A 20243-nucleotide genomic window follows, 5' to 3' on the forward strand; every position below is an offset into this window, starting at 1 on the left:
ATATTGTAAAATATTAAAAAGTTGTGACACATTTAATTATTATTTTTTAATTATCAAATGAACGAGAAGGTACCAGTCTAACAAGCTGTTTCATGCAATAGAAGGTTACAGTCTAACAAGCTGTTTCATGCACGAGAGGGTTACAGTCTAGCAAGCTGTTTCATGCACGAGAAGGTTACAGTCTAACAAGCTGTTTCATGCACGAGAAGGTTACAGTCTAACAAGCTGTTTCATGCACGAGAACGTTACAGTCTAACAAGCTGTTTCATATACGAGAAGGTTACAGTCTAACAAGCTGTTTCATGCACGATAAGGATAGTCTAACAAGATGTTTCATGCACGAGAAGGTTACAGTCTAACAAGCTGTTTCATATACGAGAAGGTTACAGTCAATCTGTTTAATGCACGAGAAGGTTACAGTCTAACAAGCTGTTTCATGCACGAGAACGTTACAGTCTACCAAGCTGTTTCATGCACGAGACGGTTACAGTCTAACAAGCTGTTTCATGCACGAGAACGTTACAGTCTACCAAGCTGTTTCATGCACGAGAAGGTTACAGTCTACCAAGCTGTTTCATGCACGAGAAGGTTACAGTCTAACAAGCTGTTTCATGCACGAGAAGGTTACAGTCTAACAAGCTGTTTCATGCACGAGAAGGTTACAGTCTAACAAGCTGTTTCATGCACGAGAAGGTTACAGTCTAACAAGCTGTTTCATGCACGAGAAGGTTACAGTCTAACAAGCTGTTTCATGCACGAGAACGTTACAGTCTAACAAGCTGTTTCATGCACGAGAACGTTACAGTCTAACAGTCTAACAAGCTGTTCCATGCAAATTTGACCTTTGAATCCTAATCTTGGAACTATTCTTTGACCTTCGGATATTGATCTGACCCTTGAGATACCGTCTCCAATTGGTGACCAGTTTTTGTTAGTTATTTAAAAATCGATTGATCAATGATCATGGAATATTTCTGATAAGGTGCATTATGCCCATGTTGTGTGACCGAGACTTCCAAGCTTGGCAAAGGGGCGAAGCTAGACCATTTTCGTGTTTTAAGCCTTTCAAACCGGACAAGAAACGAACTTTTAAGATTGTCAAATGCAATGCATGACCCCTATTATGACTATGAAAAGTACGGGTAATCACATATTTTACCTATTGTTAGATAGTACATGTAATCTGTTGTCTTCAAAGCAATATGAGCCATGCTCTGTGAAAAGGGGGGTTTAATGCATGTGCGTATAGTTTCGTCCCAGATTATCCTGTCCAGTCCGCAAAAATCCAATTTAGGTGGAAAGTGTCGTCCATGATTAGCCTGTGTGGACTGCACAGTCTAATATGGGACGACACTAAACGCACATGACTTAACCCCCCTTTCACAGATCTCCGTATGTGCATGATTCATTGAAGGGCTGTGAAAACACATATGCCTTTTGCACGCGATTGTTGCTAATATATCAAGCAAACAAAATGTCTCAAATTGAAACTTGCATATGTCATGTTTTGAAAACTGACCACGCGGTATTCAATAAGAATACGTAAGAAAGGTCGCCGTGGCGTAGTGGAAATGGTGTCCGCCTTGCGATCCGGGAGGCCATTGGTTCCAACCCCACCGTGGGAGCGTTATTTTGATCTCTCTCAAACACATCAAGTACTGGTTCTAGTCCCAGGATATGGACTCGAGAGCATTTCGAATAAGTCCTAGGATTTCGATGCAATCGAGCTAAAATAAATAGGTTTAAACTTAAGTAAGAAATTAAAAAATGAAAGATAAGAATGTGCTGGAACGTCATTGCATTTTACGACATGGTGATCGCGCAATTCATAGAAGATATATAATTATTTTGATGCGTATTTTGAAGTACCGGTAAGTAATGTCCAACAAGGCACACGATTAAATTAAATGACGACCCCAAATGTGTCGCAGGACACATACCTAATTAATTTACTAGTCACAAAATCTGGGATTTCATAATAGATGCAATTTCCAACTCGTTAGTTTTAACTGAAAGCTATTCAAGTTTTGCATTGATACGTATGTGAAGATAACTGAATTAATACCGTAGTTTTAATTTAGCCACAACACGTTAATCATGAGATTTTTTTACAGTAAAGAACTTGTATGGAACCCCGAGGCAAAGAGGATGTATTGAATGTAACATAATAGTGTGGTCTGAAAATGTTCACATCTTTCTTTTGCGGATTAAACTTAAGCATGTGTCTCCTTATTAAAATTGTATGATTCCTAAATGTATTGCTTTATAAAGACTAATTTTGCAAAGTATCTGTTCAACTTACTATGAACTTTTACAATGGTGAGCGATCTAGGCCCTCTTAATTTATGTTACTAGAAATGACACGCACACATACGTATGCACAGAAAGGTTCAGGCAGTGAGACATGCAGTGCACACGGTGTGTTAAATTTGAAAGCTTAAGTTTGTTAGAACTAGCGTAATTCGCGGTACTTACGTCACTGATGCCAGTTGAAGACCCGGAGTGCGTCTGATGATGGCTAGAAAGTCGGTAAAAAGGGAATATTGAGTTCAAGCTAAATTAAGCGCATGTAAATGCTTTACTAGAAATATCTTCTATTTGGGTCGTGCTCTGTGAAAGGTGCTTTAATGCATGTGCGAAAAGTGTCACCACAGATTAGCCTGTGCAGTCCGCTTTCTGCTTTGATGATAAAAATCAAGTTTAGCCGGAAAGTGTCGTACCTGAATAGTTTGTGCGGACTGCACAGTCTAATCTGGAACGACACATTATGCCCATGCTTTAAACCCCCTTTTCTGATAGCGCGGCTCATGTAAGTTCGGTACAGTGGTGTAGATTTTCGGCAAGCGGAAAACCCCGAAACAAAGATCTCTGATTTAAATGTTAAAACCAGTCATTTCAAAGGAAAAACAACACATATTTCATTTTATTCATACACAAAAATTATAACACACATACAAAACAACAAAAGAAGTTCGTGACAAACATATCCCTGCGATATTTCATACACAAAGTGCACACAATGATTGCTTTATAGACTTCTGAAAATCTGCTACTCGGGCAATAACTTGTGAACTTTAAAGTGATACAAAATGGATCTGAATACAGCTTTCAGAGATAAGACACGCAATTAACTTATTTCATCTATAAAATGGTTTGCTTCACAATAAAATACACATATGTTAATGGCAAAAAGTATACTTTCACAAGTCGAAAATTGTATAAAAACAAACCTTATACATTAATACCTGTTAAAACAATAAAGGTGTCTGTTCACACATGTTCCATTTATGTGGTCAATATTTTTTCAATTGCATGATGAATGATGAAGATACAGTAAAGACAAACAATGGAGCATGAAATTTATAATTTTAATCATAAAGCACTTCGACTGTTTGTAGGAAGTTATTTCTAAGCTATAAACATTATGAACCAAACTAACATGAAATTCACTACACACTGGAATAGGTATAATACAAATTGTCATTCACTTATTTGTATTGTGTCAGATATAGACCAGTAAGTAGCATTGAAATTCTAATAAAAACACAAATGCATTTGTGCACCATATAATATAGACAAAAACACTGGTGTGTAAATATGAGATTACTTCATTGACAGCACTATGTAGCACTTCAATGATAGCACTTCAATGAAAGCGCTATGTTGTAGCACTGCAATGATAGCACTATGTAGCACGTCACTGATAGCACTATGTAGCACTTCAATGATAGCGCTATGTAGCACTTCAATGATAACGCTATGTGGCACTTCAATGAAAGCGCTATGTTGTAGCACTGCAATGATAGCACTATGTAGCACGTCACTGATAGCACTATGTAGCACTTCAATGATAGCGGTATGTAGCACTTCAATGATAGCGCTATGTAGCACTTCAATTATAGCACTATGTAGCACTACAATGATAGCACTATGTAGCACTTCAATGATAGCACTATGTAGCACTTCAATGATAGCACTATGTAGCACGTCACTGATAGCACTATGTAGCACTTCAATGATAGCGCTATGTAGCACTTCAATAAAAGCACTATGTAGCACTTCAATGATAGCATTATGTAGCACTTCAATGATAGCACTATGTAGCACTTCAATGATATCATTATGTAGCACTTCAATGATAGCACTATGAAGCACTTCAATGATAGCACTACAATGATAGCACTATGTAGCACTTCAATGATAGCACTATGTGGCACTTCAATGATAGCACTATGTGGCACTTCAATGATAGCACTATGTAGCACTTCAATTGTAGCGCTTATCTTGCACTTCAAAACAGAAAAGCCAAAATATGTTGGATATTCTTGATATTGTCCGAAATAAATGTTTATAATAAGTTTCAAGGCAGGATTTCCTAGTTTGAATTTATTTTGGAATGTTCATTGCACCTTTACATTTATGAAAAAAAATGTTTATCATTCAACTAACATTCATTCTGTTTCACTAACAACTATGGATAAAAAATACAACATAAATTCTAAATACAATATTAATAACATTTAACATACAAAGTACACTCATCTTGTTTCTTATCTTTTATATCTAACAATTATATTATTAAAATTTTACAGTTATTAATTAAACTCAATAAATAGAGTGTTCATACTCATTTCATTTTCTTGTAAAGACCCTTTTAAAGTTTTTTTGGGCCATATCCTTCAGTTTTGTACACAACAAACTTATTTTATGCATGTTTTCAAATGAACTATGCAAGGTCAATAGTGTAAATCATTTCGCAGAAACAATTGGACCGTGCTCTGTGAAAAGGGGGTTTAATGTATGTGCGTAAATGTTTTGCTAAGAAGAGACTTTCTTTAAAAGAAATGTAATGTAATGTATCATTAAAGCATAGGGTCGTCCCTAATAAGCCTCTGCGGAATGCGCAGGCTAATCTGGGACGACACTTCACACACATGCATTTAACCCTTTTTTCACAGAGCACTGCCCCATTGTAACAGTAATTGATGTTGACATATGGTCCTAAATAAAGACCTTGTCTACCATATTTAAAGGACCTTTTATAAAACACAAAATTATACAGGTTTACATAAAACTGCACGCAAATGTGAACAAATCAGTTAACAAAGACTTAATAATGCCGTTAAAAAACATAGAAATTATGTTAAATATTGGACATGAGCACGAATGATTGGAAGAAAGATTGAGTAAGCACTTACAATGGAATATGTCTGGCTACAGCCTTCACTGAATTTTGTCATGCTTTTACCTTAGGAATGAATAATTGTTTGTGGTTGACTTTATGGACAATCAACCTCAAAGAATGCACAATAATATATTAAAGTATAACACTTTTAAAACTGGTTATACATATTTCAGTTATATCTGTATTTTATATTCATTTCAACAGAAATTACAAGTATCAATTTAAATAAGATAAGAATTTTCCAAAACGTTTACAATTTCTGAAATGAAATACTTTGAAACTTGGTTTACATTATTTGAAAACACTAAAATTAGATTTTTTTAAAATAATCATCCCTTATAGCTCACTTATGATTATAATGAAAATGGAAATAGTTTTTGAGTGCATTTCACTCGCTGGTTTCAATTATTTGTTTTAGGTCTGTCCAACTACTGAGTTAATTAAAAATATTAAAAACACATTTCTATTTAAAGACAGAAAACCTACCAGAATACATTGAAAAAATGATTCCTTACGATATTTAATTCAAAGGATGGATCTACAACTCCATCAGATGAAAGATGGAAACATGTTAAGTACAGGCACCGAGTTATGAAATGAACCTTGTTCTGGCAAAACAGGAATTAATGCATGGTGTACTGTTGTCCCAGATCAGCCTGTGCAGTCCACACAGGCTAATCAAGGATCACACTTTCAACCTAAACGGGATTTTCATTTAGAAGAGACTTCCCTGCACATGGGCACTGCACAGGCTAATCTGGGATACAATTTTATTATACTGTTTTGCCTTTATGTAAATTGTACTCTATTATTCGTATGCAATACAATAGTTTACAAGAATGATGGAATGGCAAAACATTTCAAGGCTATTAGAATAATTTACAGGTGAAGTAAAACGCCCATACAAATAAAAACAAAAGAATATAAAAACGACAAAAAAATATAAGAATTCACATAACAAAGCACATATTAATGGATATATTATATAAAACTTAATAGTGTTTATGTATGTATACAATCTAAAAACAAAAGCATCTAAAGATGTTAAGATATAAACAGCTATCCAAACAATTGAAATCCATTTAAAATATTACATAAAATTGATCACTGTGACAGAACGTCTTAAAAACTTAATGCACACAGTTGTAAAAATGCCCATTTTTTTTTGTTGGTTGACAAAACAAAATGTTACACATGATACCATAGGTACTTTGAACATTATTGTTACGGTTATAATCAAACAAAAGAATGTGAACAAATAAAAGACTCCCTTTTGCTGAAAAACAAAAACAATACTATTTTTTCTTTCTAATTAATGTTGTTTGATTTTTGATAGCTGTTAGAGTAACATGAATATGCATTCTTGTGAGATGGTGCATACCACATACATATGACTTGCGTTATTCTAAAACAGATCTTGCCATATGCTGCCAGTTAACCCTTTCAGCGCTGGAACCGAATTTTGAAGGCCTTTGCAAACAGTTTGGATCCTGATGAGACGACACAGAACACGGCGTCTCATCAGGATCCAAACTGTTTGCTATTCTGATAGTATTCTTTGAAAAAAATCTAAGAAAATGCTAATTTTATAAATTCAGCAGACAACATTTTAGCAAACGACAATTTTCCCAGAATGCAAAGGGTTAAGCTCCTACCTTTTTGCACATTTGTACAGTGGAATCAGGAGCTGCAATGTCAGCTATAGTCTAGCAAGATTTCAGAGTATCATTATCCCCTTTCCACTTAGATACGTTTTTAATTACTTGACATGTTAGTTCCAGACCAGACTGAGCAATTGCCCAGGATGGTTTGGAGTTAAGTAGTGCACAACCAGGATAAGATCCATTTTTGCTCGATGCAGCTCAAATATGGACTAAATTTCTTGTAGTTTCAATTCCATGTGTTATATTAAATCCCACACAAAGAAGCAAATGTTCATGTATAAATATTAACATACACCTTACTTTAATGAATTTAATGTAGTAACATTTTCTAAAACAGAAAAACTAACAGCCTTTAAATGCTTAGTGTTTAACCAATTTTTATTACCAACTATGCAATACTAAAAATGTTAAATGTGTCTAATGACTCAAATTACATATTCATTGAAACAATGGACAGGTTAACTTTACTGATTTGTTTTGCATGATAGCTTTAAAATAGAAAATAATCATCCCTAACTTACAAATTCACTGTAACAATATTTGTTCCTTAAATGTGTCACATTGCTAAGCACATTTTATTTATTACAAGAGATATGTTTGTCAGAAACACAATGCTCCCTATTGTGCTACTTTAAAATAAAATTTCAATTTATCATTTGACAGGTTTACAAATTATCTCCCTTTTAAAGCTTATTACTTCCCTTGGATTGCATTTTTTACTTTCGACCTTGAAGGATACCCTTGACCTTCCACCACTAAAAATGTGCAGCTTCATGAGATACACATGCATGCCAAATATCAAGTTGCTATCTTCAATATTGCAAAAGTTATGGCCAATGTTAAAGTTTTCGGACGAACGCACAGACTGACGGACTGAAAGATGGACAGTTCAACTGCTATATGCAACCCTACCGAGGGCATAAAAATCTGTCTATATATTATACAATTGTTAAGGGGCAGTACATGGCTTATTGGATCGAATGACACACAAGTTTACAAAAAATACAAATGTTTGTACAATAGTCTTGCTCTACATCTATAAAAAATACAGTTTGTTTTGCCTGAGCAGAAAAAAGCTGAACTAGTTTTCAAAGTCTAAAGAAATTCTTAAGTCTAGAAATAGGTTTGGAAACAGGAATTCCTTTGTAGCAATATTAACCCTTTACCACTTAGATACGTATTTTGATGCATTTGTAGTCCCATAGAAAGTAACATTTAATGGAAGACCTTTCTTACTAGATCCAAGTTTGAAAGGTTTCAGTTCCAACCCTTAGATACTGATGAGCAGCAAACAACATAAAACCTGAACAGACTGCGAGTTACTCGCAGGCTGTTCTGGTTTCATGCTGTTTGCAAATAGCCATTTTCACTTAGCTTATATGTGGGAAAGGGTTAAGATTGACCAAAGAATGTTCAGTAACACAACTAATGTTATGCTCTCGGCAGCAGGTCCACTGCAGGCACTTGTGTTAAGTGGAGTATTTTACTTTGCCGTGTTCATTGATCACACAGATGTGCTGTGAACAGAAACATTTAACTATTAATTCTTACTCGTAACACATGCTGATCTCCCTTCATTATCATACATTAAGAACAAAACTATTGCAACAAAACTAATTAAGGCAATGAGAAATTGAGCTTTTTTTTTCTCACCCTTTTTGGACTGGAACAGGTACCAGATAATTGGGAAAATATGGGTTGGTTTCAGAATAACTAGGAATTTAAATCACATTCTTACAAGATATGAGCCCGCTCTGTGAAAAAGGGGTTTAATGCATGTGCGTAGTCTGTGCAGTCTGCACAGGCTAATCAGGGATGACACTTTCCGCCATAACTGCATTTTAGCCAAGAAGAGACTTTCTTTAAACGAATAAATATCATAAAAGCTTAGTGTCGTCCCTGATTAGCCTGTGCGAAATGCACAGGCTTATAGACTGGGATGACACTGTACACACATGCATTAAACCCTCTTTTCACAGAGCAACACCAATATACATACAAAAGGTCACATGAATAAAATCAAAAACAATCAAATGATTTTTATTTTTTATAAGGTCAAACAATAGTGTTTTAAAGGTCAACTTCAGTTAGCTGCACAGATTTGAAAGTGTCTATGCCATCTTTGTTCCACAATGCCCATCAGAACAAGTATGACATTTAAATTTCACAAATAAATCAAACCTGTGTTTTTCAACTGGAAGTCATTTTGAATAAAAAAGATTTGCTGGTTTATATCTATTTTATTTTTGAACTACACTAGTAATCTTTCACATTCTGACATATTGTAATTTTTTAAATAATTTAAAATATCATATTAAACTTGATATTTTTATATTTATATTTTTAAATATCATCGTTGCATGTATAGAAAAATTTATTTTCTTTTTCTTTTTTTCCCTGATCCTTTGAGTCTATATTCTCAATTACCATACATTTGTGAAAGATGAAATCATTTGACCTCAACCAATCTTATTATCATGCAATTTACCCTTCAATTGACATCTTCATTATTAGATAATTTAACGAAACCGAGTTCAATGGCTTTGTTTGTTGAACCACACCTAATTGTATATGGGCCGTGCTCTGTGAAATGGGGGTTTAATGCATGTGAATAAAGTGTCGTCCCATATCAGCCTTGAAGTCTGCACAGGCAAATCAGGGACGAACTTTTGTGCCTAAACCAGATTAACGTTAAGAAGAGACTTTCTTGAAAGGAAAAATAACCTAAAATCGGAAAGTGTCGTCCCTGATATGCCTGTGCAGACTGCACAGGCTTATCTGGAACGACACTTTACGCACACGCATTTAACCCCCTTTTCACAGAGCGCGGCCCAATTATAGATCTGTAGTTGAACTAGTTCTGCCCAGTCTGAAAGAAGCCATGAAGAAGCTTCCAGACATGTATACTATTGGCTCTAATTTACACTATGCAAACATTTCTTTTGGGATCCAAAATATGAGATCTTATTTTGCTTCTGAGTGATCTCTAAGAAAGCATTTATTCAGTTATGTTTTAACAAAGGATTAACTTTGAAATACTGCATGGCATAGCAATAGTGTTTTTTAGCAATCAAAACTTTTCCTAGTAGGAGATTGGAGAGGGCGACATGTTTACATTGTGAAAATTCAACTAATTTTATTTTTGTGAGGTCTCCCCATACAGCCAAGATACTTGTCAATATCCTTTAGTTTAGAGTTGTTAATCATCAATTTGCTTACAAGAAAGTTACATGTATTACATATGGACTGGTTCTTACATTTAAGTCCCTGAAGTACTCATTGTAATCCAATGCATAGCCAACAACAAACAAGTCTGGGATCTCAAAACCAGCATCTGAAAGTTAATGAAGAAAACAGTGCTAACACATTTTACAAAATAAAGTATCATTTATGCTCTACTTGACAACAACAAGACATAATTCCATAGGACACAGGGGTCTCCACTTAAGTTTTCAAATATGACTTTTGACCTTTAAGTGTGACCTTCACTATTGAGGAAAACAGGTGTTGAACGTGACCCCGGAGAAAAAGTGGGGATATTGAGGTGATGTGTGTCTGTCCGTCCGTCCTGGCCACCTGTTGCTCCTACACTATTAGCACTAGAACCTTGAAACTTACATTATCATACATGGTAGCTTTGAGCATATGTGCGACGGTGACAGTGACGGAATTTTGATCTGACCCCTGGGTCAAAAGTTATAGGAATTGGGGCGGGGCCGATTCAGAGATTTTCACTCATTTTTTTATGTTATTTTACATTAACTTCTTCATTTCTGCACTGATTTACTTCAAATTGATACTGAGCCTCTCTTATGACAATACGTCAATCTCAAATATATATGTCCCCATTACCAACCCTGGGGCACCCCGGCCACATATGCCACGCCCACCCAAAATTGCCTTTTACTATAATTTCTTCATTTCTACACCGATTCACTTCAAATTGATACAGAACCTCTCTTATGACAATACGGTCAATCTCAGCTATGCATGGCCCCATTACCAACCCTAGGGCACCCCGCCCACATAGGCCATGCCCACCCAAAATTGCCTTTTACTATAATTTCTTCATTTCTACCCCGATTCACTTCAAATTGATACTGTAGTGTCCGTCAGGATGGGTTTATTGGTTTTCTTTGTGAGTTATATTCTTACAACAAGACTGGCGGCAGTTTAAATATATATATTTATTTAAAAGGTTAAACATGTTATTTCAAATATAGACAAGTTTGGGTGGACACTTTCTCGAAAGTACTTTTTAAAGTTATTTATAGTTACCCAAGATGTTTTACTCACTTTACTGCCCAGTCAAGTGGAGCTACCAAGATGGCATTTGTGCTGACAATTTTGAAATCTACCGCCCTTATATACTTTCTCAAAAGTGCACACGTGACCTTAACTGACCAATGACCATATGACAGCATCATCCCAATCAGCCAATAGGATTCTGACAGCTCGTAAAATCAACCAATCACAATCTGTCAGCCTGAGCTGTCAGAATCCACCATGATGCTGGCAAATTCGGCGTCCTAGCGGCCATGACAGGTCAGATTTATTCATAACATTTACATACAAATGCATAAATATGGCCTGTCTATAAACAACAGGAACAAATGGAAACAGTTAATGTCATACTTGGTGTTCTATTCATGCACTTTATAATTCGTTATAATGGAAAAGTAATGGAAAAGAAATGGATTATAGTGTTAAAGTGATGTAAACAAAGGACATAGCCAGCCTTACGTGAAAAACGAGGTAAGTGCAATTATTATAAGTATTATCATCATCATCATCATTATTATCATTATAATTATTAGTAGTATCACTGTGAAACTGCATTCCACGTAAGTATAAACATGAAACAAATAGGCGTATAATGACCGGACTGGGTCATTACAATACTGAACCTCTCTTATGACAATACAGTTAATCTCAACTATGCATGGCCCCATTACCAACCTTGGGTCGCCCCACCCACATAGGCCACGCCCACCCAAAATTGCCATTTTCTATAATTTCTTCATTTCTACACCGATTCACTTCAAATTGATACTGAACCTCTTTTATGACAATACAGTCAATCTCAACTATGCATGGCCCCATTACCAACCCTAGGGCGCCCCGCCCACATAGCCACGCCAACCCAAAATTGCCTTTCACTATAATTTCTTCATTTCTACACTGATTTACTTCAAATTGATACTGAACATCTCTTATGACAAAACGGTCAATCTCAACTATGTATGGCCCCATTACCAACCCTGGGGCGCCCCGCCCATAATAGTCCACACCCACCCAAAGTTGTCTTTTACTATAATTTCTTCATTTCTACACCGATTCACTTCTTATTGATACTGAACTATTACCAATTACCAACCCTGGGTCAAACATGCGGCGTGGGGATACGTGTCGGCCTCTGCTGCGCCATTTTTAGTCTTATAATGGTTTTGAATTGTGCGAAATGATTTTAAAATCCATCAATATATTGCAAACTTTTGGCTAAGACAAGGAATGCTAACATTTGATCTTTGACCTATAAGTGTGACCTTGACCTTTAATGTAGATATAGGTGTTGTAAGCAACAAATCATATGAGTTGGTTCACATTTGTACCAGTTATTTGAATATCCATCACTATATTTATGTCTAAGACAGGAGTTTACAGCTGGACATTCAGGCAGACAGACCAAGAGTGGAACTGCTATATTCCCACATCAACAAAGCACACATATATGGGCCTTGCTCTGTGAAAAGGGGGTTTAATGCATGTGCGTATAATGTCGTCACAGATTGGCCTATGCAGTCCGCATATGATAAATGATACATTTATTTATATGACAAGGTTAGATTGCACAAATACTTACAGTCTGGTCTGTAACCTATGCTTCTAGTAGTCCTCTTCACTAGCAGACTGCAACATAATATTTAAAAGATCTTACATGTTTGGCTTTTATGTCAAGGCAATAATTTGACAAATCATGAAACAAACTTGTAACTATATACACACTGACATAAATTATGCATGTAAATAAACAAGTTTACTTTTAAACAACAAACAATGTACATCCTGAATATACATCAATGTTGTAGATTGCTTTTGAAAAAAATACTTTTCCTGAAAATTTTCAGTACATGGCTTTTGCTTAATATATGGGAAAATGGCACATTTTAAATATTAATATACAACTAAGCCTGCCTACTTAACCATATCGTTTATACCTAGGCTTCACAAAAAAAACAATGGCTAAAATGTGGCATGTCACATTTATACATCAAACAAACAATTAGTTTCCAGCTTCTGTTTTGAAAGGTCTTTCAAAGTGAAAAAAGATGACGGAATTTAGCGACCTCAATGTGACGGCCAACAAAATCAGATGATCAATAGCTATGGAACCAATTAGGTGGATAAAAGCAGGTTGGGACTGCATATTTTGTTAAAATATTATAATAACTTTACATTTTATGTCAAAGACACTGATGCGCATACAACACAACTTTGGAAACAAATCCTATAAATATTCAACATTCAGACAAAAAAACATTTATAGTAAAGAATGGTCACAGACAAAATGTCTTCCCCATGGGCCATTAACACATTAATTAAGATCATTCAACTGAGCAAAATCTGTCAAACAGTAAGAGGAGTTAAATACAGGTTCTTTTGAAAATACATATTTAATATTGGAAAAACAAAAAAAGGCCATAATTTTGCCAAAACTTGTCAAAGCCACAATTCCTTTCTTGATGCTATTCTACACATTAAAGTCATTAAACAGTAAAAGTTTGAGCAATATCCACCCAGTAGTAAAAGAGTTGAACACAAAATTTACAGATTTATTGTTTATTCCAAAGCAGAAATAGAAAAGTGGGCCAAAATTCTTCCAAAATATCGTCTCAGCCAAAATTCCTTTCATAACCCTTTACCAAACGTTTTAGACGCATTTGTAGTCCTTTAGAAAGTTAAATTTAATTAAGTACCTTTCTTACTAGATTCAAATTTTAAAGGCTTCATTCCCAACCCTTAGATACTAATGAGCAGCAAACAGCATAAAACCAGAACAGACAGCGAGCTATACACGCAGGTTCAGGTTGTTCTGGTTTTATGCTATTTGCACATAACAATTTTCACTTGCCTTCTAAGTGGAAAAAGGCTAAAGATCATCTACACATTAACCCTTTCACCGCTGGAACCGAATTTTGAAGGCCTTTGCAAACAGTTTGGATCCAGATGAGATGCCACAGAACGTGGCGTCTCATCAGGATCCAAACTGTTTGCTATTCTGATAGTATTTTTTGAAAAAAATCGAAGAAAATGCTAATTTTATAAATTCAGCAGACGACATTTTAGCAGACGACAAATTTCCCAGCATGCAAAGGGTTAAGGTCATTCAACAGAGACAGTTTGAGTGAGATCTACCCAATAAATGAAGAGGATTTTAAAAGTTTCGGGACAGACTGACAAGTGCAATTCTAAATGCCTCCCACTCCATAGAATAGAAATAATATGTCCATGATTTTAACAAGACTGATTATCTGTATACCTGGCCACCTTGACTGTTTTGGGCTGTACTTTTTGCAGAAGTGACAAAAGCTTGGTGATGGTGTGCCCTGAGTCAACTATGTCCTCCACTACTAGTACATTCTGTCAAAGACACAAGTGTATGAATTGTAAGTGCCGCTGGACAATGATAACAACAGCTGTGTTTGTAAAGCACAATGCTCCCTACTGCGCTTTGAAGCCACACAGCAGCTATATCCACATTTAAACATCATGACGCAGTAATTGCCCTTTGATATTTGACAAAGTTATGGGCCTTGGCTAGTATCTGAAAGTGTTTTGGGAAAAAATCCAGAAGACTAGTGTTATTTTAAAGAAAATTCCTAACTCCTACCGTAATAACTCTTAATTTTTGGCCACCCATTTTTAAGCCAATAGTTATTTTTTGTGACTCTAAATATTCAGAAATACAGGTTTTTGGACAAAATAAATGACTCTAAAGTTTCGGAGAGTTTATTTTACAATTCTATTATACCAGAATTCTGCCCTGTTGCGCTTATCTGAAGAAACTTCCATCATGCATTTTAACAACCAGATTAAGGTCATAAAACCTCATGGACGATGGACCATTACATTTGCATTAATGGGTCAACAACTATGTACATTGATCATAGAAAATGGTTTCACCATTAAGCTTAAATGGTAACATTTATAATCGAAATTCCTACTGTACAGAGCGGTATTTTACAAGCACAAGCTACATATAGTGGCTGGAAAAATTGACGCTATACACATTGCATACCTGTACGCCAGCGTCAATGCAATATTTCAAGACAGTCTCTTAACTTACTAACATTTATTTTGTACTAGTATTTTTTGTCTCTAAATTTTCGAGCACTTGTATTTCTTTAATATTTTTTTATATACAATTTTCAGACACAATTTGTTTTACATCATTTTTAAATGTCCAAAAACTTAAGAACAATCACCAAATATCAGAATATCACCAACTATAGTGTATACAGAAACTGATATTATTCTACACATTTCAATCTGTTGCTTTTTTTAATTATGGCAGGAAAGACATCTATAAGTACAAATCCTTGTTAGCGTTTTGACCTACTGACCAACCTTTCCTTTGAGGTTATCCAGGTTGTCTCCCCCAATCACTTCAATCTCACTTGACTGTTTGTCATCCTAAAATTTGTAAGAAATAAAATATTAGCATCAGAATATTAAAATAAGCAATTTTTATGTGATTAAGTGAAAAAAGCAACCATCTCACAGTATGCACGTTATATAACTAACAAATAACAAAACAATATACTGGAGTTTCTCAGGAGATGTAACTTATTTCCCCACTTGGTGGCAGTCATGCAGATGGCTACATTCAAGGGCATATAATTCATTATTTAGAAATCTGCACATTGAATGTGTGTCACAAAAACCAGAGTTGGACAATTGGAATTCCATTTAGCATTTAAGATGAGCATCGTTCAAAAATGGAAAAAGATCAACATGATTTTATTTATTTGTTAACCAATCTGTGTATAATAAGATTAATATGCATATTCTGCTTTATTATGCTTGTCATGCTGTACAATTTACTTAAACAAGCGGGCCTGAAAAATGCCCCCTCCCCTCCTGGCCGCCATGCTTTCCATCAAACCAAAACCTTTTCCAATGTGTCCAAGATATCATTGGCAAATCTGACCCAGTTTCATGAAGATTGGACAAAATATGCGGACTCTAAGTGTTAACAAGGTTTTACAATAAACTGTAACTCAAATATAACGCGCTCCGTTATAACGCTGAATCAAATATAACGCGGGGGTGCTTGGATCCTGTTTTTTCTCCAACCTTCCATTTCTGATTCTAATCCATGATATGCAACTTCATGTGTTTTCAGACAATGCAAAGATGGCGGCGATCACATCTTGATTGCTTTATTCAACCCCGATTTTAATCGCTTCGAGGTTAAACAACACCGACAGCTACATGGTGTTAATCTGTTGTGTAATGTCAATAAGGGTGTGAAAAACTCGCGTGTCAGTTTTTATTACATGTATTCCTTATCAGAGCAGTGCTGTGCGCTAATTCAGTGCCAGCGGGACAATTATAAAATTAATGTTATTCAAAACGATTAAAACATTCTTACTTTCATATGATTGCAGTTTGACTATATTAATTTAAAGGAGTGGCTGTGAAATATACTGCGCACTGTATAACACAAGTTTTTCTGTCATTTCATTATCATTCTAGTATTTAGTCATTTAATCTTTCAGTTCGTGTACGAGAAATTAATTAAATAATCCAGACGATTTATTAACATGCTAACGCAGTGTAATTGTTAACAGAGATTCACTTTCAATTTTACCCGGTATCAGAAAGTCCCAGGGAAGCACGTTTTTTGCATGCCTTTGACGCAATAAAACATTTCTTTGTACATGTATTGTATTGCATTCAATCTAAATTTAAATTTGCTCGTCCAATGAAAGCTGTGTCCCATAATGCAATGTTCTCTACACTTCTGGAAAATGGCGTATGCTTATGGTTATGTTTATGAATTTCTTAAACATATTTATTGTCATAAATGTTCAAGATTATTATATTTTAAGTGATGTTGTAATTTTATTGGATTATCAGATAAATGTGCACATTAGAAAAGTGGTATGTATACTGTTATCAATACGATTCGGTTTATATGCATGTATTTGCAGATGACAACACGGCATGGCAATACACAGGACTTGTATTATAGGCTATACTATACCCTGCAATAAATGAGCTCAAAACTTATAACGCTGATCCGTTTATAACACTGTTTTGCAGCTTGGACCCTATTGACCATGCTATATTGGAGTTACAGTGTAGCCATTATAGCCATATAAGGAAAAATTCCCCGGCCCCTTGGTGGCCATGTTTTTCAAGCAACTTGAACCATAATCAAACTTGTCCAAGATATCATTAGGACAAATCTTCTGACCAACTTTTATGATGATCCGACAATAAATGTGGCCTAGAGTGCTAACAAGGTTTTACTATAGCCATTTAAGGAAAATTCACTGCCCCCTAACGCCAATGTTTTTCAACCAACAAAAACCATTTTCGTACTCGTCCAAGATATCATTGACACAATCATGAAGAATGGACAATAAAAGTCACTTCTAGGGTGTTAACAAGGCAAATGTTGAGGCCGCACGACCTACAACGGACAAAAGGCGGTCAAAAAAGCTCAATATGAGCACATTGTGTTCAGTTGAGCTAAAAATGCATTAAACTGAAGATGTGGAATGCAAAATATTGAAAGGTAATAATGTTATTTATAATCATATCAATAATGCTTCATTTTTTTCAAATTTCATGGTCTATTGCACTATTTTTCCCATTTGCATTGTTGAACACACTTATTTTCCCTATCCAAGAGGCACTACCATTTAAGGAAAACTGCCCTGGCCCTAGGCGGACAAGTTATTTAACAAACAGAACAATTTTTAGTTCTGCACTTGTGAAGGACTAAGGTTATGAGTGTGCGTTGCAACTCAGTCTGCTCTTAACTACGCTAGGAACGATAACCACATCTGCCTTTTTATACTCTACCACTGGTACACTACAGACAGCAGTGTGTGTATGTAATCAATAGTGTTTAACAGCTTGTGGGACGACATTGGCCAGTTTGTCATTGAAATCTGTACATATTGCTGCTTTAAAGGAACACGGGGCTTAATGCATGTCAAATAAGTGGTGTCCCAGACTAGCCTGTGCTCACTGATTAGCCTGTGCAATGCACACAAGCTAATCAAGGAGGACACCTTCAGATTTTATGGTGTTTTTCGTTTAAGGAGTGTCTGGTACTGAGATGGCAATTAATGCATATGCATTAAGCCTGTTTTTTCCAAAATGAAGCTTTAATTATCTTTTCTATAACAGGGTTCATACAGATTTTCTTGAATGATATTCAAACACTTTTTAAGCACTTTTCAAGGGAAAAAAATCCAAATCAAGCACTTTTTTAGTCCGACATACTGAAATATGTATAGTATTTTAGTGTCCAATACTGACAACATTTTTTGCTAAATTGGTCCCGTTTTGCTTAACATTCTTTGTGACTTACAACAGTCTGCACTACCCTGATACCATAACAACTGTTTTAATCAAAAGTTAGATATTTCATTATGATATAGTACCTTAATTGACCAAAGGCATTACACTGGCAAAACAAAACCCGTTATTTGTATTGAATATGTATTCTAAATGTTCACTCTTCTGGTGGCTTTACAAAGCGATCTCTATATCTGTTCTGCATACTTAGAATTGGCGTTGTCAATAACCCAAGGGTTCTTCAAAAGCAACCCTTTCTGAAAAATGCACTTATTCACTGGCATATTTCAACTTGTTAGCACCGTAATGGCATAATGCATACAAAAACAAGAATATCAGTGAAACTAATGGATGCTCCCCGATGATGCGCTTTGTCAATCAATGTGTTAATAACCACCTAAAAAAATCTATTATCAGCCTCTGTGACCTTGACCCCATTGACCTCAAACCTTATCAAAAGGTAGAGGTCCATGCAAGGTACCTACATGCCAAATATGAAAGAGATCGGTAAGGTTTTGAAGGTGCTATGAGAAACGTTAACAAAAGTGTGACGGAAGGAAGGAAGTACGGAAGGAACTTCAAACTGGCAACTATATGCTCCCCGAAAATTTTCGGGGAGCATAAAATCAAAGAAGACCAATTGTCGACAGATGAGTAGTAGTTACCTCCCTTACATTATAAAACCCGTACCGATCCAGTACCTGCTAGTATAAACAGATTGAGTACCTGCTAGTATAAACAGATCGAAACTGTCATAAATCTGGAAAAAAAACTACGACTTCGAACTCATTGAAAAGACAGGAAAATATGTATTTTTACGCTAAGTACATGCACCGTGTACTTAAACAAACGCCACTCGCTGCGGTGTTCATCTCACTGTGTTCGCTTACCAATATGAGCCCCGCGATGAGTGTTCAGATCAAATGTCGCCATAAGGCGAACACCGCGAATCACCGCAGACCCATAATATATACCACCGTGTTCATTGTGTTCGCTTTAAATAAAATAATTCAACATAAACGTATTGTATTGATCCCTTTCATTTAAAAGTGATAATGAATAATGTATTTCACACCCATGCCCATGACAGTGTTTTATGTCTTATAAAACGCCGCGTATAAAAGAAAACAGTGTTCGCACCTAGCTGTAGGATACCGCACCTGGTGGAGTGTTAATTGAGTGTTTGATTATTCAATTAACAGTTTGAAGCAAGGAGAACTCATAACTGATTGTAGTGATCGTATTATCCCAAGTCTCAAGATTCCCCGATACATACATGTCAACTGTCTCAATCGCATACATGCAACTTCTCCCATCTTTATCCATTACTCAATAATCCCATATATGCCCGATTTCCATTTTTAAATTCAAATAATGGGTGGGTAATATACACGATTAGAGTCATAAACACAAACGTTTGCAATTTTCGAAAGTATAAAATGAATTTCCTCATATGATTCTATTTTAAGATTTGATGAAATAAGCGCCCAATCAGGTCAGTTGTATTGCAACATGTGTTAATCATCTGACACAGTTTGCACGCATTGTGTACAGCTATTTAAGGTTACAACTTCTACATAAAATAAATGAATTTATTTGTTCTGATAAAAAGCGCGCGAAAATTGGTAATAAAAGTGATAATAACTTCAAAGTAACCTCGCTGACTAGGCAAATCACTTTTAAATCAAATTAACAACCATTGAGTTCTACCTTTTTACCTTGTAGCATTTTTTAGTAAACATCTAAAAGGGCCTTTTCACAGTTTGTCATTAAATGGTTAATATTGATAAATGTAA

At 35.5% G+C, this 20243-nt stretch overlaps 1 protein-coding gene across 1 annotated transcript in view; it reads right to left on the reverse strand.

The window, feature by feature from the left end:
- Positions 1–2908: 2908 nt before the first annotated feature.
- Positions 2909–20243, reverse strand: part of LOC127855547 (hypoxanthine-guanine phosphoribosyltransferase-like) — a 45235-nt gene continuing 27900 nt past the window's right edge. Inside the window, exons 5-9 of the mRNA XM_052391275.1 lie at positions 15478–15543; positions 14390–14490; positions 12713–12759; positions 10107–10183; positions 2909–8366 (exon numbers count right to left, since the gene is read on the reverse strand). Of these exons, the coding sequence (XP_052247235.1) occupies positions 8319–8366; positions 10107–10183; positions 12713–12759; positions 14390–14490; positions 15478–15543 (339 nt within the window). The 3' untranslated portion in view covers positions 2909–8318. The remainder of the gene's footprint in view (positions 8367–10106; positions 10184–12712; positions 12760–14389; positions 14491–15477; positions 15544–20243) is intronic.

The sequence above is a fragment of the Dreissena polymorpha genome, chromosome 13 (genome assembly GCF_020536995.1).
Source record: "Dreissena polymorpha isolate Duluth1 chromosome 13, UMN_Dpol_1.0, whole genome shotgun sequence".
Lineage (NCBI taxonomy): Eukaryota > Metazoa > Mollusca > Bivalvia > Myida > Dreissenidae > Dreissena > Dreissena polymorpha.